Genomic DNA, 25,040 nt, shown 5'->3' on the forward strand with positions numbered 1-25,040 from the left:
CCTTATAGAATTCAGAATACACTAGCTGGTGTGGAAGTGTTGTCTTAATGGAAATTTGGCCTTGTAACAACTTTGCATAGGAAGTGATTTCATATGAAGCTTTTTTAAAATATCTTGTATATATATATATAGATATATATCTGTATATCTTGTAAATATCTAGCAGGCATACTTACAGTTTTCTCCTTGACTGATTTCAAAGCTCTTCCTTGTGACTTTGCAGTCATTAATCTTAGATTTTTCCCTAAATTACTGCTTTGAATCACAAATCCTTGTTTTATACTTTCTGTTTGGAATATTTCCCTTAAGTAGTTTTATTAAATAACACCAATCTTGCTTTTGTTTAAGCTTTGTTCAGTATTTAGTCTTCAAACCTTTCTGTTAACATGAAGTTTAAATCCGTTCTTCACTTTAATGTTTTTGTACAAAATAAAGTGGAAAAGTCTCTTGTTTAAAGGAAACTGAAGAGGTCTGTCCTGTCTTTGTGGTTGCCCACTGTGGGTTGTAAATTGAATCTGTGGAGAAACAGCATAAACTTCAGTTTTTTGATATATTTTTTTAATGGAACAAAACCTCAGGCCACACATTGGGGAGGAAGAAAAGCTATTCTTGGGAGGATAAATGCAAAACAGACAGTGGACTTTAAATCATAGACTCTGTGTTCGTGCTGGCTTTGGTTATCGCTGTGCCTGTGCTGTATGTGGAATGATGTGCTATTATTTATGAGCCTTAGTAGGTGAATTTTGTGGCTTTTGTATTTTGTTACATGTATACTAGGTAAATTCTGTGTCCTTGTTTATTCTTATACAGCTTTGTCTAATCTGATCTTCCTGTTTTCTACTGTTTATTGTTTCACCTGTCTGTTTTATCCGTAAACATTTGGAGTTTTTAAATAATAGTATTTTAAAATTTGCCTTGGTACATATTGTGGAAGTAAACATTGGCCTTGAAAAACATTCTAAAATAGCCTTACACATTTTTGAATTACTGGTGTCATGCTGGTGTCTGTTGCATGTATTGTCCATGTATGAGTGGCATGTATTAATGAGCAATTTGCAGATTGTCTTCCTTAATATTGCACAAGATGAATGTTATTGGCAAATAAAAGGATAACAAGTAATTTGGTACCTTTTCCAATGGTTGTCAAATACTAGAATGGAGATGAAAAAGAGGTGGTTCCTGTCTTTGTATTGCTGTTCTTATTCAAGTCCAAAAGATACTCCTGAGTTACATTTCATCTTAGACTTATGATCTCTTAAAATCATAGGATGACCTGAGTTGGAAGGAACCTAAAGGCTCATCTAGTTCCAGCCCTCCTGCCATGGAGAGGGACATCTTCCACTAGACCGAGTTTCTCAGAGCCCCATCCAACTCGGCCTTAACTTCCAGCCCTGGAAGTGCATCCACAGCTTCTCTGGGCAACCTGTTCTTCCATGTACTACAGGATACAAGCAAGTCATGTACTGTATATTGCAAGTACAAGTATTTATCAGATTTTGTTCCTCCTTATTGTTTACTCCTTATTGTTGTATCTGTTGATAATAAACAAGTAGGTGAACCCCTGGCCTGCAGAACTGTAGTTTATGTTGTTAGAAAAAATAATGGTAGGCACAAGCCTTGTCCAAAGGAGTAGGCTGTATAGTACTGTAGCTAATGCTGTATACTGAGGTGGTGTTTTCTGTATCTCAGGATGTATCTAAACTCTGGGACAGGGATTAAAAAATTTGAAGGAAGAAAAAGAACAATTATGTGTCACCTTGTCCCTTGGGTAGAAGTACAAGTGGTATAGACCCAAGGTGGGCAGTGTGGGATGTTTTGCCCAGTTCAGAATTACCTTAGAGGAGGAAACAAAATGTCCATGACTGCTCAAGGTGTGGAGGGCTGTGCAGGTTTAGTTGGAATGCTGTCTTAGTAGGTAAAGGCTGTACAGTGGAATGAGCCTGAATATTCAAAGCTTAGTTAGGTTTTAAGAAATCTAGCTTAGGCATGTATTAGAGGTTGGCTGTATTTTTAGAGTAAGTAATAAATGCTAATGTCAGCTCTTACATTTTAGTAAGAGCTCTTTACAACATTTAGATCCCTAAAGGTTTCTTTCCTACTAATAAGGGAAGCAGAGTTTTTTTTCTTTGGGAAAGCTTTAAAAATCACTGGTTACTGCTAGGCACAAAGTTGTGAACATGTTCAAAATTGAAGGTAGAGAAGTTACATGAACTTGTTTGGTTGAGGGGAGACTGAGAGCTGTTCACCCCTTAGACAAGCTGAAGGTGTGATGCCTTAAGTTTGAGTAGTTATATTCTGAGTAGAGAGTAAGATACATGTAGCTTCTCAAATAGGACTTATCAGCATTAGAACAAATTGTTTAATGTATAAAAAGAGAGCAGCAACTACAGAAAACGCTTTGGGATGTAATTGCTTGTATGCTTATATGTTGAAATTTCGGTCACTGTTGTCATATGTCAGTCCACTTGGTGCTCCTCGTGAGCGTTCAGTGCTGTTTCTTGGGATAACCTCAGTGTCAGGGAAAACTTGTGTTGATGAAAACAAAGCTTGATGGTTATTCTTTGATAAATTCAGGAGAGTTCTCAAGTTGGCAATGCTTTTTGATCTGCTTCTGTATGGAAAGCTGTTAACTGTGGGATGTCAGATTTTGTGGTATGGTCTGAGTTGGTTCTGCTGTCTTCAAGGTGATATTCTTCTGCATGATGGAGTTCTGACTTAAATACAGCTTGTTGCATTCAAAAAGTAGTAAGAGAGAGAAAGTTGATAAATAATCTTCATGAACCTCTATGAGTTGTTACCCTCATAATACCTTCAACACTTAAAACGATCCTGGGGTTCAGGTTTATATCTAAGCCACAGTAAACACCTTCAATATTTAAAAGGAAGGAAAATTAAGGTTTTCTGGGCTAGCAGACAGTAGAATCTTTTAGGTTGCTTGTTGAAATAAGTGCCTTATCAATATATACTTGTTCAGTGGGTAGCTTAATATGTTGGATTTTGTTTTAATATTCTTTATTGCAGGCTTCAGTCATCTTTCCTAAGTAAAGTAATACATGTTGAAAGTAATCTTAGGAGGTTATCTGTTCAGACCCCTTGCTTCAAGCAGGATAAACTTAGCTGAGGTTGCTCAAGGCCTTTTCCAGTCCCATTTTGGGTATCCAAGTTGCTGGGGCCCTTAGCTGTTGAGGATTCACACCAATTTATTACTGCAAGTTGGTTTTTCCATTTTATTGTTTCATGTAATTAACTTTGGACAGAAAGGTCTGTCTAGTTATGGATGATAGTGCTGAGGAAAACCAATTTGATAGTTACAGAGGGTTGTGTTCTTCGCATGCTGCTTGATGTTTATATGTCATTCACTCCTTAATTGTAGCAATCAGATTACCAATCTCCCATCTCTTCTCATACATATTTCTCACATTCCAGTGTGCATTCTACTTGCCTTTGCAAGCAGGCATAAAGCACGTAGCCTGAGTTTTCAGATATTTTGCTCAGTGGGTGGGATAGGGCCACCCTGCTTGTACAGTCATAGACTTTGCTCCACAAATAGCATGTTGCATTCCTCCATTGGAGTTACTTCTTTTGTTTGGATCCTACTGGGGTTTAAATCTATGACTTTTCCCCCCTCTGTGGTTAATATGTATCATCTTGGAGAGTTCTGTTGCTGAAAGACCTGCTCTTTCTTCATTAAGTTATACATGCTGAGAGTTTTTGGTATTCAAATATTTACAAAAAACACTTTAAAATCCAGAAATTAGAAGGAAAATTAAACAGATTTGGCATTTAAGAAGGAGGAGGGTTAAAAAAAGCCTTTATACTTCAGGTACTTGGAAAGAATGTGCCATTTATGCTTCTGAATTTTGTAATCTCCAGTTTTTGCGACTTGACATGTTATCAATGCATCATCATGGCCAACACTCCTTGAGAGTCAGAAAAGTAGAGTGCTTAATAAAGTGTGTTGCCCTGTTATTGTACACTGTTAGCATTTTTCCATGATGCTACTGTGGAGAATCCAGTTAAGGAGATTTAGAAGTTGTAAAGGAAAGCACTCAGAATGCCATTAAATCTCTTTAAATGTGTGAGATAAATTGCTCTTTAATGAGATCTGCTCTAGGTTATGCAGAAAATGGGAGAAAATACTGCATTTTATCTCACTTGGTTTCTAGACTGTCCACAAAAGAGTTCTTGATGGCAGTAACTAATGGCATCTCTTGAGGATTATTGTACACATAAATCAGCTATTTGTGCTCTTGAGCAGATCCTCTCCAGGATGCAGAATAGAGAACACTGCAGACTTGTAGGCCCGTGATAGAATTCTAACAGATTCCCGGTGGCTTCTTGGAAAACTGTCCACAATGAAGAATGGCAAAAAATTTCTTTGTACATCATCATCTGTATTTTACTTTAATCTGTTTTTAGTAAGCAATAAGCACATCTGTCACTGTGTAAAGATAGCATTTGTCACTGTTGTGTACAGACATTATTTCACAGGCAAGTTGCACATGGGAGAATTTTTCATCTGTATATTTTCTTGCTGGGGACTCAAAGAAAGAGAGATGTTATTAACTAGAATGGACCATTTTTAGGTGATGAAAACAGGAAATCCATAAGATATTAGTGTACTCATCTTCATGAAGTTCTGTGAGATTTTTTTAGTGTAGAGAGCCCTGTATTAGAGGCTGTGTAGAGTGTGCCATTGTATGAAGGCAGCATGAATGAGGTGAATGCCATTTAGTGAGTGTAATAGTGATTTACTGTGAGTTGTATTAACTGCTTAGCAAAAAAATCTCAGTGTTGCTCAGTGTGTTCTGATATCACTGTTAATGACATCTGTGTAGATAATGTGGGAAAATCTCATTCAGACCAAACTTAGAAGTTCTCTTGATTCTCTTTGCTAGCTCAAGCTTTGTTCAAATGATCTAAATGTAAGAAAAGGCAGTTCATTTGGTGTTATGGATCATCTGGTGTGCTGTCTGATTCCACTAGCATTGATTAAATTAGTTCAAACCATAGGTGGACCTCCTCACCTCCCGCTGAAGTGTCTAGATAAAGCTGCTCTTCACCCAAGATCTAAATTTAGTTGTGGAGTTTGTTTGTTGCCTTGCAAATTATAGCATCCTACTATTGTGAGTGGTTTTGTTTGGTTTTTTTATTTGTGGGTTGTGGGGGATTTTGTTGTTGTTGTTTTGTTTCTTTGTTTGTTTTTTCTTTGGACCAATTTTCTTATTAGTGTGCCTTGCAATGAAAAAAAATTAAAAATAATCTGGGATGATATGATAGTAGTCCTTGTCATCCTGGGTTTGTGTTGCTGCCATGTTCTTATGTTATTATTGCCTTTCAGTGGAAGACCTCTGAATTTTGTGGTTTTTTGTGCCTTAGTTTCCCTTAAAACAGGTTCTGGTATTTCAGTATGAACATTGATTTGTAATCTCCTGCCCAGAGAGACTAGTTTGGGGGGGGGATGTAAATTTTGAAATGTTTACTTTTATCTTATGATTTATACACCAATTAAAATTTTTTTGCTGTCCCCTTAATTAATATAATAAATCCCATTTAAATATGTCCTCTTACTGTTTGCAGCATTTTGCATATTTTTCTTGATGCACTTACAAATGCATCCTGTGTAATTAATTTTCTTGTATTTGAATTTAGAATGCATAGTGAAATTCAACCAGTGCTGTGTTTGGAACTGTATATGTTAGTAGCCTTCCTGTGTAAGATCCTACTACTCTGTTTGTGGTTTACCATGGCCAGATGCTTTCTTTTTCTGGTTTGTATACATGTATGCACATGTTGCACATTTTTCAGCCCTTGTCCTTGGGATGCTGCATTTAACAGTTCCTGTTTCTGAAGCAGCAAATGTACCAGGTGTCAGATCTCTAGCTTGTAATTCCCGAGGCTTTGTCCTGTCAGAGCAATCCAGGCTGTTTATGTCTTCCAGCAGAGCTGGAATTCAAAACTGTCTCTTGTTTTGACTTCCCTAAGAATAAAAGTTTCCAAAAGTACAAGTGAAAAATGATGGCATTATTCTTTGTTCATAGAAACTGTAGATGGATTTTCAGCATCCACCTGAAGCAGTCAATGGGAAGGTGTGTTACTGAAGCTGGTAGAGCTCTTAACTGTTTAATTGCTTGATTATTCAGTTTAGTTCTTCTGGTTCCAAAACGGTTTGAAATCTTGCACGAAGTAATTAGTATCACTTAATTATACTACATGTGGGGAAAATTAATAGGTTCTAATTTTTTTAATCTATTTAGCCATCTATAAAATGATTTCCTTAGATTCACTTTCAGGTACGTGTTGCTCCCAAAAATGCTTCTTCCTTTTCATTTGTGCCTAGCAAGTAGGCTTTTCTTACTAATTGCATCTCAAAGGTGGCAATCTTAAAAAGTGGTCATAGTCAGGATATCAGGGATGACATGTGGGAGATTTGTGAGTCTCACTTTAATATAACTGGATATTTTCACTCAGCATATGACAGTAAGCCTGTGATGGTAATTTTTCTCAAGTTACAGGACAGAGATCTTTCATTCCATAAAGCATAGCAGGAAGATTTGTGTTCTTGCATTTTCCCAAAGCTCTATGAGAAAAAACTGGCTTTGTTTATTTAGTTACTTTGATTTTGTAGAATGAAAAATGAGAGAAGTGATGGTTAACTTTTTTTTTAATGTTAGATCCATCCTGTGGTTTGCTGCCTTTGCGAAATGGTTTTGTTCTTCAAAATAAAGACTTAAGCATTATTCATTATTAAATACTTGCATGAATAGCTGCAAGGTACTAATTTAGGTTTGGTTTTCATTGAGGAGATAACAAAGAGATGAGCGGTGTGCTTTCTGTAAATATCTCTTACATTTGGAATGCATTTTTAAATTAACTTGCCTAACCAGTGGCAGAACTGGCAGGTGTTTTCAGGAGATGCACACCGTTATGCTTTTCTTTGACTGAATTAGTGAAAGCTTTACCTTTAATGTGTAAAGTGTTTAAAGTTGGAGAAAGGTACCAGATGCTTCCTTAGAAGTCTTGCTAAAAGTGTGATGAACATGTGAAATCTTTACTTGCTATTCAGTGGATAAGCCTTTTTGTATGTTGAAAGTTTAATTTAAATCCCCTTTCAGACGGTATCTTTTGTGATTTTTTAATTTTTTTATTATTATTCATCTGTAGGTTCCTTCAGAGAAATCAGAATCCTTTGCATCCATGTTGAGACGCTCTCCTTTAATTCAGATGGGGCCTGCCAAAGATAAAATTGCTATTGGTCAAATATTCCATGTTGTAGAAGATGATCTTTACATAGATTTTGGTGGCAAGTTTCACTGTGTGTGCAGAAGACCAGAAGTTGATGGAAAGTAAGTAATAAACTTACGGTAGGTGATTAACATCTGTGAATGACATCCTGAAATTCTTAGCTAAGGGACCTGAATGTCTTCTGGAATGAACTTGGATACTGGGGTTTAAACTGTGTAAATTAATGTGCAGAATGAAAATTTGTTATTTGGTCATAAACAGATCTGCATAGCTCATCATTGTCTGGAATTCAGATTCCTTTACACATTTGCATTATTGCTATCCATATTATTCCAACTTGTGATGAGCAAAGGAAGTTACTGGATGTTTAGTCACTGAAAAAAAGGGAAATAGTTGTCAAGCACTGTTTATTAAAATACTTGGGAGTTTTGTGGATGTGGAACTTCAATCCCATGTAAGTATTCTTAGGCAGTAGCTATCTTTGCTAAGCATAGATACATGAGGTGATGTACTGGGGACTTCACATGTTATTTGTGATAATACTTTTCATAGCAGATGATCAGTGCTAATGTGGTCAAATATTCCATATTGTAGCAGGTGATTTTATATAGATTTTGGTGTCAAGTTTCACTCTGTCCCGAAGTAGAACATCTGTGGTGGAACTAGAACAGTTATGCTAGGGAATACAGTATTTTGAGAGCTAAAAGATAAGAAAGCAACGAATTCTAGTGGAAATAAGCTTATTTATAAGCTTTCTGAACTGTCTTTGGCACCTTATAATTGTGTATTATTCAAAGATCTCTTGTCTATTAAATTTGTCTCCAGGTTGCTTTAACACTTATTTTTTAATACATAGGCAAAACATGGTCTTTTAAAATTCATAGCATCAGAATATTTTAGTCCATCTCTTATCCCTGTTTCCCCTAAGAGAGGAGGAGCATATTTGTTAATCTGCAATGTCACTGTTTTTGAAACATTAAATATGATTCCTGTGATAATCGGTTCTGAAATAATTGATTTAACAAAAAGAGATTTAACAAATCTCTTTAACATGTTTGTGTGCAAGTCTGTGATAGTATTTTATCAGAGCACTTTTATACTCGGCTTCTTTTTTTGACAGGTCAGTGACTTTCAGAGCAAATGTGTTTGATGTCCCAGGATGAGCTGAGTCTTTATGCCGGTCCCATTTGGCAGCAGGCAAATATTTTCTTAGTTGCTGCTACTGTAGTAATAAAGCCCTTGTTGCTGTTTGCATCTCTTGCAAATTCCGAATGGAGATTAGCTTTGCCTTTCCCGATCCCATTCTTGCATGTCTGAGGAGTGTTTCTATATTAGTCTCAATCTCCGACCATTCGTTTAGTTTTGTGGTCAAGTTCAGGCCAAAACTCCCTGTTCAGCTGCACCAGCCTTCTGCCAGGCCTGCTCAGTCTGCACCTTGGGAAAGACCCTTGTGAAGCACTGAGGAGTTTGTCTTTATAGATCTTTGACATCTTCTGGGCACTTTTTCATGTCAGAACAGCTTCTCTACCCTGAATAACCCAAAGTCCACTGTCCTGAAGCCTAGATCTGTCTTTTGCTGCTTTACTTCCTCACTTCCCTTCAGCGTGAAGGCTTTCATTGGAGGTCTTTGCAGCTGAGACAGACATCAGTTATCACATTCCCAAGCAGTTCTTGTCTGCCTGTGTGTAACATATCCAGCAGAAAACCTGTCCAACTTGGGTTGTCTGGCACCTCTGGCAAGAAAAACCAGGGCACTCGCTCTGATTGCTTGCTCCCCTCCATATTTGTTCCTTCTTGAGCACGCATCAGGACATTTGAAGTGCACTGTGACAATCAAGGCTTGCAATTGTGAGGTGGGTTCTGGTTGTTTGAATGAAACTTCATCCACTCCCTCTTCTTCATCCCACTGCCCAGAGCAGACACCCACTGTGAGTCTCTGTTGGTCTCCTCTCCAGTTTTGGCCCATGGCTCTGAACTGCCTCCTTGCATGACTCAGCGCAAGGCTCCATGCTCTCATGTCTGTTTCTTGTTTCCATTGTACCCTCTTTGCCTTGATTCATGTTTGCTTGTACAGTTCTTCCCAGGTTTGGGGAGGGGGCAACTTTGTGTTTCTCTTCAAATCTCTAACTGTGATTCACTCACCTTGTGAATGCTGAACCCACTTCTTGCTGTTTCCTTGTGTGGTGTTATTATTTTGTAATGGTGCTCTGGAATACTGAGATGGCAGGACAGACTGGGGGGAAAGGAATGAAAGATGTCTTCCGTAAAAAAGCTCATAGGCAAACAAGCATGTGTCCACTCCTTCCTTGTTCTCATCTTACTGTCAATAACTTACACCTTAGGTTTTGGTGCACGTTGCAGAGGTACAGGGGAAGATGAGGCCCAGGAAAACTCTTGTTGGAGCAGGTGCTTTAGAGTCAGTTGTCCACTAAACAGCCTGGGGCTGAGAAGATCTTGGCCAGTTATATTTTTGGCTGCCTTTTATAATGATAAAAACAAGCAGATCCCTATAAAACTTGTTTATATTTCCTTCTTCACTATACTTCTCCACTGCTTTTGAGTGGGAGTGGAGAGATGGAATTTAATACCCTGGGTATTTTTAATGAAATTAAATTTGGTACTAAAGATGGTAGTTACCAAAATAATAGGGACAGCATTTACAGCATTGAGGATTGTGGTGGCAGTGGATATAGTAATGTTGCTACTCTATACTTAAATGACTTAAAGCATTCATTTGAGATGTAGGTGACTGATTCAAATCCCTTTTCTCTTCAGACCAGAAACCTGTTTTTTTCTCAGACTACTTAAGTGTTTAAATGCTATTTAGAAGTCCTAATCCTCTAAATAAAAATAATTGAATAAGAAAGCAAATAGTTTAAATAATTCTTGCCAACTTTTTCTAATTCATTGTGTTTCTGGAATTGGAACTTCTAAAATTTACCTGAATTTGCAAAAAAATTGCAGTAGCAAGCAATCTTTTGCCATTTATGTAAAGAGGTATCTCTTGAGGACATGTGCTTTTGCTATTTCCTTGGTCATTTGGCTTTTTTCTCACAGAACTCAACTATTTTCATGATATTATAATACAGTTTTATTTTTCTAATATGATGGCCTGTGCTCTTTGAAAATGCTATGGTTTACTTGAAAAGAAACAAAAGGTCCTTGAGTGTAAAACTTATTCTCTTGAACTACTCAGTCCTGTTCCTAACAGCTGTGATTTCTTGGAAAGTCCAAGTGAAAGACCCTGTAGTGCTACCACCATGTGGCCATAAGAAAGGATTTCACCCTAAAGACTGTCTTGGGTAAAAAAGCAACTTAAAAAAAGGTGTCCCTCACTTGGAAAATTTGAAGTAGCTAAACAAACACATTTTTTCCCCTCAAGTCTACTAAGAGAATTTTCACCTCTAAAAAAAACCAAAGGCACACAAACCAAAACTCCAAACAAAACACCACAAACTTTAAGGAAAAGAAACCTTAGAACAGTAATGTAAAATTTAAATTGAATAAACATTTGAAGAAACTGCTAGCTATTTTTGTTTCGTTTTTATTGATTGTTTTCCTTTTTTGTGGACACCTCTTTCATAGAATTGCAGAAATTACATTTTGTTATAAGGATTGATGGTATTGAGATTGAAAGAATGCATTGGCTTGGTTAGAGATCAAATGTATTGTTAGTAAAATCTCACAGGGATCAGGCAAGGATGTACTTGATTATAAATATCAGTATAATTTTGTTATTTGGGGTTTATTTACTGTGTCAGGAGTATTTATTACCCTTACGATTTCAAGATCTCACAAAATATATGTTGTACTTATTAAATATATACTGCAATTATTAAACTCATTTCTTGATGTACTCTGACTTACATGCTTTATTAGATTTACATTTTATCCCAACAGCACAGCAATTCTGTTAAATATCCAAAGTTTATACAAATGAGGAAGGGTCTGTAGTAAAATAAAATTCCTTTTCAGCAATGGGAAGAAAGTATATTTTTTGTCTCTTTTAACATGCAGTGGAATTGAAGTCCTAAAGAAGAAAGTGTTGGTCTTACATCTCCAAATAAGCAACAACTTAATCCGTGGCAAAAAGGTGCTGTTAAAACCTGCTTCTGACATTATCAGATGGAATTCCTGAGAAGCAGAAAATATGGGAAGGGATTGTGCTGACACTACCTCTTGCATCGTCTGCACCTGTACTGTTTAATGACCAATTCCCATCAAAAGCACAATGGCTTTCAGCAATTTTCTAAAATGTAGGATTGCAGGACCAGCTTCCAAAGAGGATTAAACTACACCTCTCCATGCCAGGGTAATGAAGCTTTATTTTCAAAGACTGCTGTAACCCTCCAGCAACTCCAGTATTATTATCAGACTGTAGGATCAGAAAGACACTTCCTTTATGCTTGAGTATGCAGCTGGTGCAGGGATTTCCAGTATATCCTGTGGCAATTTTACTTGACACCTTTTATACAGTGCATATTTGCCAAACTTAAATAGTAGAGAAGGGAAGAAATCATTTGATGCTGGTTGTGATTTAGAACATGACAGCTTAATGAGCACCATAAAATATTACCTAATGCTGTTTCTGCAAATTGTATCAAAATATTTACTCTGTTTGAATGACTGCCAGGGTGAATTTTATTTAGGAAACATTTAAAATTCTTTTCTTTTTGTTCTATTTTTAAAATATTTTATAGATAAGGTCAGAATGGAATTCAGTTTGAACTAATCTGGTTTCTTAGATTAGGTAATGTGAATAAGGCTGGTTGTTTTCTAGCACATTCATTTTATTAAGACAGTCTTAAATTTATGTTGAAAGTAATGCGGGAAACCATTAAAAAGATCTTGTAAGATTAAAAAAACCCAATTTTCTAAAAAAAGAAGAGAGGTGCACAAAGAGAGATGCTCTTCATGGGAAAGGATTTCAATAAGACGCTGTTTGGTTAATTCTAGTTTGTGCATTAAACAGTCACCATGTGTTAAGCTGGAGGGTAAGTTTGGAGTTACCTACTCTGTTTTGATGCCATGTGAATATGCTTTTTGAACGAGTGCATCAACCAGAATGAGCGGCCTCACACAGAGCATCCTGCTCTCAGTGCGGCAGAGACCCTTGTACAAGGGGACATGGCAGCGTCTGGTTCAGTCTTTGCTTGCTGAACTCTCCTTTCCCTGACTGTTGTGTATGTAATGGTGCAATATTACGATGAAAAAGGTTAGAGAGAGATGTTGTAAACATAACTTTGTAACTCTTTTCTTTATAATACGTAATGACCAAATGACTGGAGGAAGGTTGTATAGATCGAGAGACTCAGCATTCAGCTCCCATTCCCAAGGCCTTTGCTCTTTCTTTGCCAGGGGAATCACGGGCATCAAATTCATATTTAACCATGTGTACTCCTTAGAGTATATATTTCTTCCTGGTCCTGTATTGTTGCTGACTGGAGTGGTGCTGGTCTGCCAGCCTGGTACATCCTTTGGCTTTCAAGCTTTGAATGTTGATGGAAGTATTACTGGTAAGGGAAGGGAAAAAAAAAAAGGGCAATTATTGTGATATATAAAGAAAACATATCTTGCTGCAGTAATTCTGGGTTTAGTTATACATGTTTGTTTTTACAGTGATCTGCTTCCTTTTTGCTGTCTGTTGCCAGCAAAATAGCACTTATCTGTAATATGTAATTCTCAAATGGAAAGAAGGAAATTGCTAACCAGCAGTACTAGTGACACAATAAATGATGCTTTTGTAAGTTCCATTTTCAAACTTATGGAGATGCAGAAAGAACAGGTCATATGAAAAAGACTGGCAACCTATAGAAACTTAGTGATTTCTTAAAAATTATTTATGCATGTTGAAGTTACTAACAAAATGCACAGGATGCTGGATTGGTGTAGAAAACGACTTTTTATTTCTGTGATGTTGTCTTGCTTAGAAAAGCAGATCAGCTGAGAATCATGTTTTTAACTCCCAATTTTGGTGTGTGAGGGAAATGAGCACAGTTCTGACGGAATTTTCTCATTCTAGTTAGGTGTTCAAATTATTGCTCTTAGCTCATTGGTATTAAATCAGTGGTTTCTTCCTTTCCCTGCTTCCCTTTTGTTGTAGTTTTCATTCCTAACAGATAAGTCTTTTTCTTACAGGTTTTTCTAGTAGTATTCACACTGTAAAAAAACGCTTAACAAGAAGATTGAGAAAATGTGTCGTGGTTTAGGAACAGCACTCCCCAGTTTAGTGCCCCCTTGCCCCAAGACTCTTCCCAAACAAGATGCTTCTTGCTTGCTCCCCTCTGTTTCCTCCCTTTCCACTTCCTGTTCTGGGGATAGAGTTGAGAAAAAGGTGAAAATTAAGGGTTGAGATAAGAACAATTTATTGGAAACCGCATTGAGGTAAGAAAACCAACAGTAAGAACAGCAATATTTATAAAAAAATGTGTAAAAAATGTGTAAAAAAAAAAGAGGGTGATTTACTTGCAGAGATGCTCACTGAGGACACCATGATAGTGTTTCCCCCTCCTGCTATGATTTTTCTTGACCAAGCCATGTCCTTCTTCCTGGAAGCAAGAATCCTTTACCTTCACCCCCGGCAGTGATGTGAGATAGTGTAGATTAACAACCTAGGCATGCCCACATTGCTCCAGGCTCTGTTCCCTTACTGAGCTCATCTAGTGTGAAAATTATGTCCTGTCTCTTGCAGGAAATGTATCTTCCCCTCCCCTCCCCTCCCACTCCCCTCCCTCTCCCCTCCCCTCCCCTCCCACTCCCCTCCCTCTCCCCTCCCCTCCTCTCCCCTCCCCTCCTCTCCCCTCCCCTCCTTCACACGCTCCATTGGTAACTATTTATCCCCAATCCAGGTTCATTCTCTGTATTTTTTTTTCAAATACTGATTGTTAATATGTATTTCCAATATAAATATAATGTAGTTACATTTCTAACTGATTACAGTTTTATACTGTAGCTATTTTGCATTATGCAAGTTAGTAAGTATTTTTGCAGCTTGCATATTACTGTTCAGCTTTTTACCAATGCTTTACTACTGAACTGTTAGAATTTGCAGTTCTGTGTTTTTAAGCAGTTACCATGTTTTAGAGGTTGCTGTATTGCAGCAGTATATGATATGTTCCTTCTACTAACATTTTTGGAAAGTTTTTTAAATAAATTTTGCTCATTAATGCATAATTAAATCAGAAATTAGAAGACTTACTAAAATACCTGGTATTATAATCTTACTTAGTCAACATGTTCGTGTACGTGGTCTTTCCCACAAAGCTATCTTTATTCTTTTGTCATCAGCTGAGGGGTGTTTTTTTTTAGGTTGTTTGCTTTTTTTCATTAGTTTGGAAAGTATTTCTTGCCTATTAAAAAAAAAAAAGGTAGTGACATAAGTAAGTAACTTGGGAGAATTTGTAAGTCTCTGTGACAGAGATTTCCTTTGTGCCTATAAGGTCAAATGGTTTAGGTCTATCAATGCCATGATGCTGATATTTGTAACACTGAATGGCTGTCTGAAATCAAAGCAGTCTTTGTACTTTTCTGCTCCTTCTTCCAAGTTCTCCTACCTATCAGGTAAGCATCTTCTTATTGGAGGGCAAAATTCCTCTGCATTTTGAAAGATGAACTCAGACTATGTTATAATTTTTGAATTGTTAAATCATTGGGACCTGTTCAAATTTGCTGAAGTATAAAATGAAGAGTGCACACACACTTTCCTGAATCTTTTCCAGTTTGTATATTTTATAGAAAACATAACCAGACAGCCGGTCTCCACATTGTGAAAACCAGTCTCTTTCTGTGATTAAAATGATGAGAATGCCATGTTGAAATTCTCTGTGGACCAAGGTGGTTTTCACTGGTCATCAGCAAACTTGGGTTTTGGCACTATGGTCAGCCTTTGGTCTCCAACTATGTCCAAATACCAGGGAGAAATGGTAAGCAGGACTGATGATGTTGTCCTGTTCCCACATACCAACACTGCAACTTAAAAAGGAAGCCTTATTATTTATATTGAAGAGGACTAAATTCAAGGAGGTGTCAGGAGCTGCCTTTTCTACAAAGCTTCCATATAGTGCAATTCACCATCGCTCCGAGCCCAAACAATGCACGTGGTGCCACTCTGTCTGCTGTTGAACAATTTCAGCTCGCTTTTTTTAAAACAGGCACGAAGAATAGCTGTGTGATTGCAAACTTGGTCTGTGTGCTGCAGCAAATAGCCTCTAACTTATTTATAGCAGCATGCATTTTGGAAATTACAGTATTTTTATCCCCTATGGACACAGCTTATTATTTGCTTGGTTACTTTACAATTGTGACTGTTTTTGCCACCCACTTTATATCATTCTTCATTGGTTATTTTCAACCACAAATGGAGGTGCTGGCCTTGTGTGGTTCTGTAATACACAAGACAGTGCTTCCAAAGTTCCTGGAGCCCAAAGTCTGTAAACATTTTTTTTTTTACTAGACTATTAGTTTTTCATCCCAGATAGTTACTTTAGAGTTTAGTTAATGTAATGATACCATGGGACAGGTGTTGGTTTTCAACAGTACAACTAGTCCATATTAATGAGGCACCCTAGGCAGCATTTAGTGCAGAAAATACAACACAGACCTAGGAAGATGGCTGCAGTGCATATGAGCCTGCTAATCAATTTTCATTCTTAGTTTTTGCTTCTGTCATTAAAGTAGCGGAGTTATGAGATCCAGTGACCTTTGGAAGAAAAAACCCTCACAAAACTAGTAGCATTTAAGGATAAAAAAAGTTTTGCCATTTCTGTTTTCCCATGGCATCGTGAAAAGTGAGAAATGGAATATGCTGTGTAAAGTGTCTTAGGAGAACAAAGCAGACCATAGGTGGCCTGGAGCTTTTTTGGCAATGTCAAAGTCTGTAAATACTCTTTAAGCCACACTTTTTCTCATATGTGGACGTGCATACATACACGATGGGAAAAAAACTCTTGGCAAACTTATTACTGCATTGGTAGGCTTGAGTGTTGTCTGTAGGAGATGAGTAGTCAAACTCTCTCTTTTCCCCTAATCCAGGTGCTAGCTGTCAAGAGCTGCAGAAACTGGAATTACAAACTCATGACTTGGCAGAAGAGTTAAAATTGTTTCTAGTATTTTGTTCTGAGATTGATGAGAATAAATGACTTGAATCTCTGTGTGCAGCATATTAGGAATTTTTCCCCCTCACCTTTGAGAAAGCCTTGCTGTTAGCACACAATTTCACTTAAATGCCTCTAGTAAAGTGTAATTAATTTCCCCAATAGCTAGACAAGGCTCACAGAATTTCAGCCAGTCCGCATACAGAAGATTATGGATTGAAAAACTCTTAAAACGCTCTCCAACGTTTCACTCATCAGTGACTGTGGGTGAAGTAGATGAGGTAGACTCCTGCCAGTTATACAGACGTGGTACTTTTCAGGAGTACAGACAACTGTACTTGACTAAACCAATGAGCAAGTTGTAGATCTTACTGGCTTAAAGTCTGGTCAATTTGACCTGTACCTGTAACAGAGGTAAGGATTAGATGAAAAAACAGTCCAGGTTATTGTAACAGTATAACTGCTTTTATTAGGTTGGGTGTAACTGTGTGCTAAACCCTCTTGTCAGCATAGTGAGTTGAGCTGCAGTGCTGTGCTGATGTGGCCTTTGATTTCATTTTGGGAGACAAGTTTGGCCTAAACTGGCTCATGTGCTCTGCATGGCAATCCTCTGGGAGGTGTAGACTTGCCCAAAGACAGAAGCTATTTAGTTTCTAGATTGAGAAACTGAATTAATGATGTTTGGGACCAAATGTGAATTACAAGTCTTCATATAACAAAGATCTTACTCAGGAAAATTAATGCTATCATATAACCATGGGGTGGTAATTATTCACCCCTCTGGAATAATTTCAGTAAGTGAGTCTGAGAAGGGAATTAACACAGCTAGGTAAGCACTGCAGGTAATATGTATCAACCTCAAGCTCTTAGAAGGCATGAGTCAGGCCTCCTGCAAGTAATGATTTTAAGGTTGGCTTTCTTTTTTGGTTTATGTCTTTCTGGGTTATTTAGTTTTTGGGTTCACATAATTTTTTTTTAAAATTAGGCAGATAAGGAATTTTTAATTATACTAACTTTTTTTTTTTTAATGGCAATTGATCTTCTTCTGTAACTGATAAAATTGTTGTTATTAGTAAAGCTGGAGATGTACAGAATTATTTCACTGAGAATTTCTCTCAGTCTGCTCTATAATACGAATTTTACCCAGGTTGGAGGCCAGTAACTAGCCATATATCCCAGTGGTCAGTAATGGGTCCGGTCCTGTTCAACATCTTCATTCATGACCTCAGTGATGGGACAGGAATGTACCTTCAGCAAGTTTGCACAGACTACAAAACATGGAGGTGTTACACAAGGTGCTTGTGCTGTCATCCAGAGTGACCTCAACAGGCTGGAAAAATGTTGTGATGGGAACCTCATCAATTTCAGCAAGAGAAGCACAAAGTCCTTCCCCTGGGAAGGTGCAACCCCAGGCACCAGTACATACTGGGACCAAAGTGGCTTGCCAGAAAAGGCCTATGGGGTCCTGGTGGACACCCAAGTTGAACATGAGGCAGCAGTGAGCCTTTATGGCAAAGAAACTGAATGGTGTCCTGGGCCACATTAGACAAACAGGTGGCAGGATGCAGTCCTTCTCCTCCACTTAGCCCTGGTGAGGCCAGACCTGGAGTCCTGTGTCCAGTTCTGAGCTCCGAGTTCAGGAGACAGTGCAGTGAAGAGCCCCTAAGATGCTGAAGGGAGTGGAGCATCTCTCTGATGAGGAAAGGCTGAGAGAGCTGGGACTGTTCAGCCTGAAGAAGAGAAGGCTCAGAGGGATTTCATCAATGTGTAGAAATATCTCAAGTGAGAGGGTAAAGAGTACAGAGCCAGGCTCTTATCAGCAGTGCCAGTGTCGGGACCAGGGGCAGTGGGCACACACCAACACACAGGAGGCTCCTTCTGAACATCAGGAAAGAGCTTTTTACTGTGAGAGTGACTGGGTAGTGACACAGGTTACCCAGGGAGGTTGTGGAGTCTCTGTTCTTGGAGATACTTAAAAGCTGTCTCTGGCCATTGATGATTTATTCAGTCATGCATTTTTATTTGAAGTCACTGGTCGGTACAGAGGGATGGTTCAGCAGAGGGAGGAGTGGGTGTTTACTGCAGCTTGGAATAGGCCCAAAAGACTGATAAAATTAATTCTGTTACTCCTACACACCAAACCCATGACAGATGCTTTTCTTCCCCTGATGCTTTCTGTAACTCCTTGTCAGCCTATTTAGATGCTGTTACCCAACCAGGGCACAAAACCAGGTAAATTCCTACAAAGCAAGGTAAGGCTTTTAAGGCTGAATGGTGCCAAACTCTGTAGGGGATTTGGCTGCTTTGCTGCTACTAGGCAGCACAGCAGTTGTGAATTAAAAAAATGTGTGAAGTTTAGAGGCAATAATAAATAACATTTTATTACATGTCTGTTATTTAGAACCAATTTATTCTCCTTTTCTGCTCACTAATATTCTAACAAAATCAACAGTCATTGCTTCTTGTCTTTTCACATGCACTTGTGTGGAGCTAGGACAGAAACAGTAAATTAGTATAATTTTTGTATCCAATGTTTTGGAGCAAGAAGCAGAGGCAATAGTACTAAAGCAACACTTAGGTTGTATGTATATGCCCTTACTGAGTAAGGAGCATCTGATATCACTGTCCCTGCTGTTGTATTTGCTTGCCTGACTTTTCTTAAAAAAAGATAGATAGAATGTTCAGGATAGAATTTTAAATTCTAGGCAGGTATTGCTGTTGTGCTGGAAGAACTGCAGTGTAAGTAAAGACCCATATATTTAAAGAGGGTTTGGGAAAGTGTTCTAAGAGTATTCAGTAGCTGTTAAAACTTGCCTTAGTAGATTTCAAAGTCTGTGTGTGGTCACTGCTGCCATGGCTCTGTCAGCATTTTAGGCACGATAGCAGCCAAGCAGGGATGCAGATGTCTTTTGCTTTGTGAACTTGCTGAATGTAGCCATGATTTATGGACACTGAAATGTGAAGTAGGATGAGAACCAATCATGGAGCATTTTTTTAATACAAAACCAAAGCTCTTTTTCCTTCTGTTATAGCTGTCAAGAAAGACAAATTTTATATTTTCCCATCTTAACATTTAAATTTTTTTTTTTGCCTAAAGAACTTAAAATCCAGTCCCAGCTTGGGTGAGAAAAAACAACAGCCCCCCAGTCCTTTAAATACTGAAGGAATTGTTCTGAAAAATTCTGAAGCTATATTTTGAATAATCTGCTTTGAGACGTGGCAGGCTCTGATCACATGGAAGAGCACACATAATGTGGTCACACTGTGTGAGCATGTACCCACTTAACTGAGAAACTGAGATGTGACTCTAAAGGCAGAGAAGTAACCATTGGCTACCAATACCAAAAAATGCCAATCATTTATTAGTGTTTGGTGACTTTTCGTTAGGGTAAAAGGAAAAAGGCTTAAGCAATTTTTCTTCTATTAATGATCTTATTAGAAGAAATGAAGGATTGCATACATGTCCTCTGAAACCTCTTGTTCTTTATTCAGTAAGAGTGAGATCTTACTGAATGATTTTCATGATTCCTTTAAAACTATGTGAAGCATTTCTTTATGGAAATTCAGACAGGTTTAACCCATCTGAAATCTTCTGGAAGTAATGGAGTGTTAGTTTAAATATTAAAATTTTAAAAAAACTATAATCCACAATGTCATGTCCCTATCAGAGTTTTCACATCTTTTCCATACATCATAAAGAAATGTAAGTAGCATACAGAGTTTAATTTATCTGCAATTTGTACTCATTAACTTCAAGTATTAATGTAGAGATGCTAATCTCAGTGGTAATTATAAACTGATTGCTAATCTGTCCTTTCACTTGGAGAGTTCAGTTAGAGAGTTCACTTCTTTTCCCTTGACATTATATATTTGAAATTATCTAAAAGTGTTTTAATTTTTCAGATCAAGTAGTGCGTGCGCCACTTCACTCATCTTTGTGTCCCTGGTGCCAGGCCAGTCTATTACCACCTCAGTACTAGATTTTGTTCCCCCCCGAAGCCTTTCAAGACTGTTCTTGGCAGCTGGCTTGACAGGGCTGCTGGAGACGAGACTGAAACGCGTTCTGCTTCCTCCAGACACAGCTCAGTAAACAAGCTGTGATCCTCTGCTTGGCAGGAGGCAGAGCTGCTGCTGCTGCCAGCCTGGGAGGGGATGCAGAGCAGCAGCGATGCGTGGCAGCAAATACAATATCCTTTTCTGGGACTTTGACTTGAATAACGCTTTGCTGTAATGTGGAGGTTTGTGAAATACTTGCCTGCTTCTGCGAGATTTATTAAGTGTATGCTTGGGCCTGGAGTACACACCAGTGGTGCACTTAGCTAAAACTAAATTATAGTAAATGAGTGGAAAGGAGTAATGAGTAAAGCAAGAGTAGATTAGACTAATGTGCTAAGCAGTGATGTAGGCTTAAAAAAACAAATATGAAGAAAGGAAGTTTTAAGGGATTTATCATAGAATCATGGAATGGTTTGTGTTGGAAGGTTCATTAAAGATCATGTAGTTTCAATGCCAACCATGAGCAAGAACACCTTTCCCTAGACCAGGTTGCTCAGAGGCCCATCCAGCTGGGCCTTGAAGGGATGCGGCATCCACAGCTTCTCTGGGCAACCTGGTCCAGTAATCTCACCATCCTGTGATTATTTCTGGAACCTCCCTCTGGTCTCAGTCCAACAGGTCCATGTCCTTCTTGTGTTTTGGGCCCAGGAGCTGCATACAGTACTCCATATGGGAGTTCAGGAGGGCAGAATAGGGGGCAGAATCAGCTCCCTTGGCCTGCTGGTCACACTGCTTTTGATGCAGTCCAGAGCACAGCTGGCTTTCTGGGCTACAAGTATACATTACTGGATCATGTTGGGTGTCTTGTCCACCAATACTCCCTCCTCAGGGCTGCTCTTAACCCATTTTCTGCCCAGCCTATACTTGTGCTTGGAATTGCCTTGACCCATGTGCAGGACCTTGCACCTGGCCTTGCTGGCCTTTGTGTTGTTCAGATAGGCTTATCCCTCAAGTCTGCCAAGGTCCCCCTGGATGGCATCCAGTGTGCAGCTTGATGTCATTGGAAAACTTGCTGAGGGTGCACTTGGTCCCACTACTTTCACCCTCTGTAAGCTTCCTTTTTGTGTTTGAGTTTGTCCAGGAACTCCTTGGTCATGCACTTGGGCCTTCTGGTGAATTTGCTTAAATTCCTCTTAATGATCCTTGAGTATTAACCAGCTCTCTTGAGCTTCACTTCCCTCTAGGGCTTTACCCCATGGTCCTTTCCAGGCAGATCCCTCAACAGGCCAAAGTCTGCTCTCCTGAAGTTCAGGGTAGCGAGCTTGCTGTGAGCCCTTCCCACTGCCCTAAGGATCTTGAGCTCCACCATTTAATGGTTACTGCAGCTCAGGCTGCCCTTGAGCTTCACATTCCCCGCAAGCCTCTCCTTGTTGGTGAGAACAAGGACCGGCACAGCACTTCGGGGGCGATTGGAATTATTCAGCCTGGAAAAGAGAAGGCTTCAGAGTGATGCAATTGCAGCCTTCCAGTACTTGAAGGAAACTTAGAAGAACTTATACAGGGCAAGACTATTTTCAAGATCATGGACAGGATGGGGGGGGGAATGTGTTCTAATTGAAAGAGAGTAGATTTAGATTAGATTGCAGGAAAAAGTTCTGTATTGCAAAGGTGATGAGGCACTGTGGTGGTGAGGCGCATCTGAAGTTGCCCAGGAAAGTTGTGGATGCTCCATGTCTGGAAGTGGTCAAGGACAGATTGGATGGGTCTCTGAGCAATCTGGTCTAGTTGAAGGCGTCCTGCCTACAGCGGGGGGCTAGAACCAGTTCATAGTTAAGGTCCCTTCCAACCCAACCCATTCTATGCTTTTATGACCTCTCCTCCTTGACTTCTCTATCACTGAAGATGGCCATTACCATCAACACATTGTAGGAGCCTCCTGGATTGTTTATCCCTTGTTGTGCTGTCCCTCCAACAAGTATTGGGGTGGTAGAAGTCTGCCATGAGGGTCAGAGGTTGTGAATGTTGAATCTGCTTGGTCTTTCTGGTCAGGTGACCTGTAGTAGGCTATAATATCACCTGTCACTGCTGTCAGTTTAATCCTGACCCATAAGCTCTTGGTCTGCACCTCATCCCTTAGGATTTAGAATTGTTAGAGTTTGTCTTCATTTTCTTCACATCCTGGATCAAATTTGAAAGGGTTTTTGCTGAGAATTTCCTATTCATTATAAGAAAAAATAATCATGCTTGATGTTAGTTCTTCTAGCTTTGTTCATCAGCCTTTAGATCTACAAATATTCCTGTGGCAGGATATTTAAGGACTCAAATATTAGTTGAAAGGTGAGGATTTTCCTCCTTTAAAGTGAATTAAAAACTGTTCACTAACATCATTGATCAGATCATTGATAAGATTGCAGGCATACTTTGGCATCAGTACTTTTTCATAGCGCCAGGATACTCAAGTGCAGTCATATGTCTTATATCTGGTGTGCAGAGCAGGCATGCCTGCCTTATTTAAATAAGGCTCTATGTAGGTATAAATACTAGAATTCTTGTGCTGTTTTAAAATAAAGTATCTGAGGATAAAGTCTTCACATAGCTTTAAGGTTACTTGCTCTCAACTTGTTTGCCAAGAGTAAAAGTCAAAACTCCAAAACTCCCGAAATCTTTCTGACTAGCTCACACATAAGGAAATTTGCGATTTGTGGGTTCAATTCTTTTTTCTGGCATTAAGCACAATTCTTTTTTTTTTTTTTTTTTTAGTATTTTGAGCTTTCTTCTGTAGCTGCTTAACATCATAACATTCTAGTATTTTGAGCTTAAAAACTAAAATTGAAAGAGCAGTAGAGAACATGCTGTTACTGTCTTTGCTATTAGTGATAAAATGAATATTCTTTGTGTTCCATTAATGGAAATTGAGGGATTTGTTTATTTTAGAATACAATTTTCTTCTTCTCCTTTTTTTTCCTTTTTTTTTTTTTTTTTATAAAGCAATTCACAATCTTAAAACATACTAAACAGTTCTTCCTCTTTGACTTCATTATGTATGACTTTATCTGTAGTATGGTATACATGAGTTAAAGAGCAGTTGCTAAATCTCTTATTAGCTTTATGCTAATCATTAATACTCTTTGCAAGCAAATATTTCACTCCTTAGAAAAAAGTCTGCAGATTTTCCATATTGTACAGTGAAAGGTCCCTGCTCACTTCTGGGGGTTTGGAATTAGATAATCCTTAGGGCCCCTTCCAACCTATTCAATGATTCTGTGATAGGAAGCAGGTGAAGGTAACACTTCTGATGTTGTGTTAGAGGGCTATTTGGTTTCTTAAACATGCTCACAGGCATGGGGATGTTAATAATAGAATTGGCATTTCCGTAAAGGGAAAGTTGACAAAAATCATTATTTGAAGAGTAACAACAATCTCCATGAAGTTATTTTTATTTTTTCTGCTAACAGATAACTAGTAATAGAGGTGCATGTGTAATACCATGGATGTGTTAAATTTTCCCTGACCCATTATTTGCACAATCTAAATTTGCGTGAAATACAGAGGTGCAGCCGTGGTTGTCTCGATACACTTCTCAGTTCCTTCCCAGCCTTTGCAGTGGGTATTTAAAATTAGAACTCCGTCGTTACCGTCTTTGATGTGCCTTTCGAAGGGACATAGGGCTTCTGTAATTCCAAATCCCATGATCAGTTTTTCGTCTTGGTCGAAGTGGCAGCCTTGAGTTGGGTGCAGGTGCGAGGGGACGTTGCTGTTTGCGCAGGAGATGAAGCAGGGTTAGAAGCCCCCGCCGGGCTGCCGCCGTGTCACGCCGCCTCTCGGGGGCGCGGGGCGGGAGCGGCATCTCCCGGCTCCCCGCTGCAGCCACGCAGCGCGGGCCGAGCCACCGCTGGCTGCCGGGGTGAGCGCCCAGCCATTCTTCCGCCTTCACTTCCTCGGCTCTTTAGCCCCCATTGAGCGTGGAACAGTGGCGGGGGACAAAAGCTGTATACACTGTACAAACAGAGCACTAAAGCGGCAGTACACTGACTCATTCTTCGCTCTGTGTGAGAACTGAGCGGGACTCTATTCACCGCCTTTGTGCCGGTGTCTGTCAACAGCGCTGTTTGAGGCCAGCCCCATTGTGCCGGCCAATGTTTCTTATTGACCCGAGTCTGTGCCCGCAATGTTCCCAGGGTCGAAGTTGCGAGCGAGAGAATGTTTGAAAAGGGGTAATCGTGGGCTAAATGCGTTTTGCTGCATTGTCGTCTGACCTATTAAATCTAAACTGCGGTCCGCGTTCATGCAAACAGGTAATTATGTAGTCACAGCTGCAGCCATTGACATCTGGTTACCGCCCCGTGGAAAAAGGGGACGGGATGATCGCCTCTCCCTCCAAGCTCTCAAACGCTGAACTTTAATGATATTAACTGAAAATAGAAGGTGGATTAGCAAGACTGACAGGTCAACAAGGTGGATACTTTATCCAAGTAGGCAGAAATAAGTCTGAGTGCAGTTGCTTGGGTATTTCTGCTGCCTTATCCATCAGATTTTTCCCATAGCTGCAGGCTTGTCTGGGCTCTAGAACCAGATATGATATAAAGGTTTTAGATCAGGAGAAGTAGCAAAACACTTCTGTCATCCTGTTGTGCAAAACCGTTCTGCAGACTGTTATTTTAATAAATAAAATAAAAATAAAATAATAAAAAATAACAGTTGTTATTT

At 39.0% G+C, this 25,040-nt stretch overlaps 1 protein-coding gene across 1 annotated transcript in view; it reads left to right on the forward strand.

Annotated features, from left to right (window-relative positions):
• Positions 1 to 25,040, forward strand: part of MRPS28 (mitochondrial ribosomal protein S28) — a 79,192-nt gene that overhangs the window by 10,898 nt on the left and 43,254 nt on the right. Inside the window, exon 2 of the mRNA XM_005517410.3 lies at positions 7,165 to 7,346. Coding sequence (XP_005517467.3) covers positions 7,165 to 7,346 — 182 coding nt within the window. The remainder of the gene's footprint in view (positions 1 to 7,164; positions 7,347 to 25,040) is intronic.

Source organism: Pseudopodoces humilis, chromosome 1 (assembly GCF_049639895.1).
Source record: "Pseudopodoces humilis isolate 2021_Gansu_Grassland_sample_001 chromosome 1, ASM4963989v1, whole genome shotgun sequence".
NCBI classification, from domain to species: Eukaryota; Metazoa; Chordata; class Aves; order Passeriformes; family Paridae; genus Pseudopodoces; species Pseudopodoces humilis.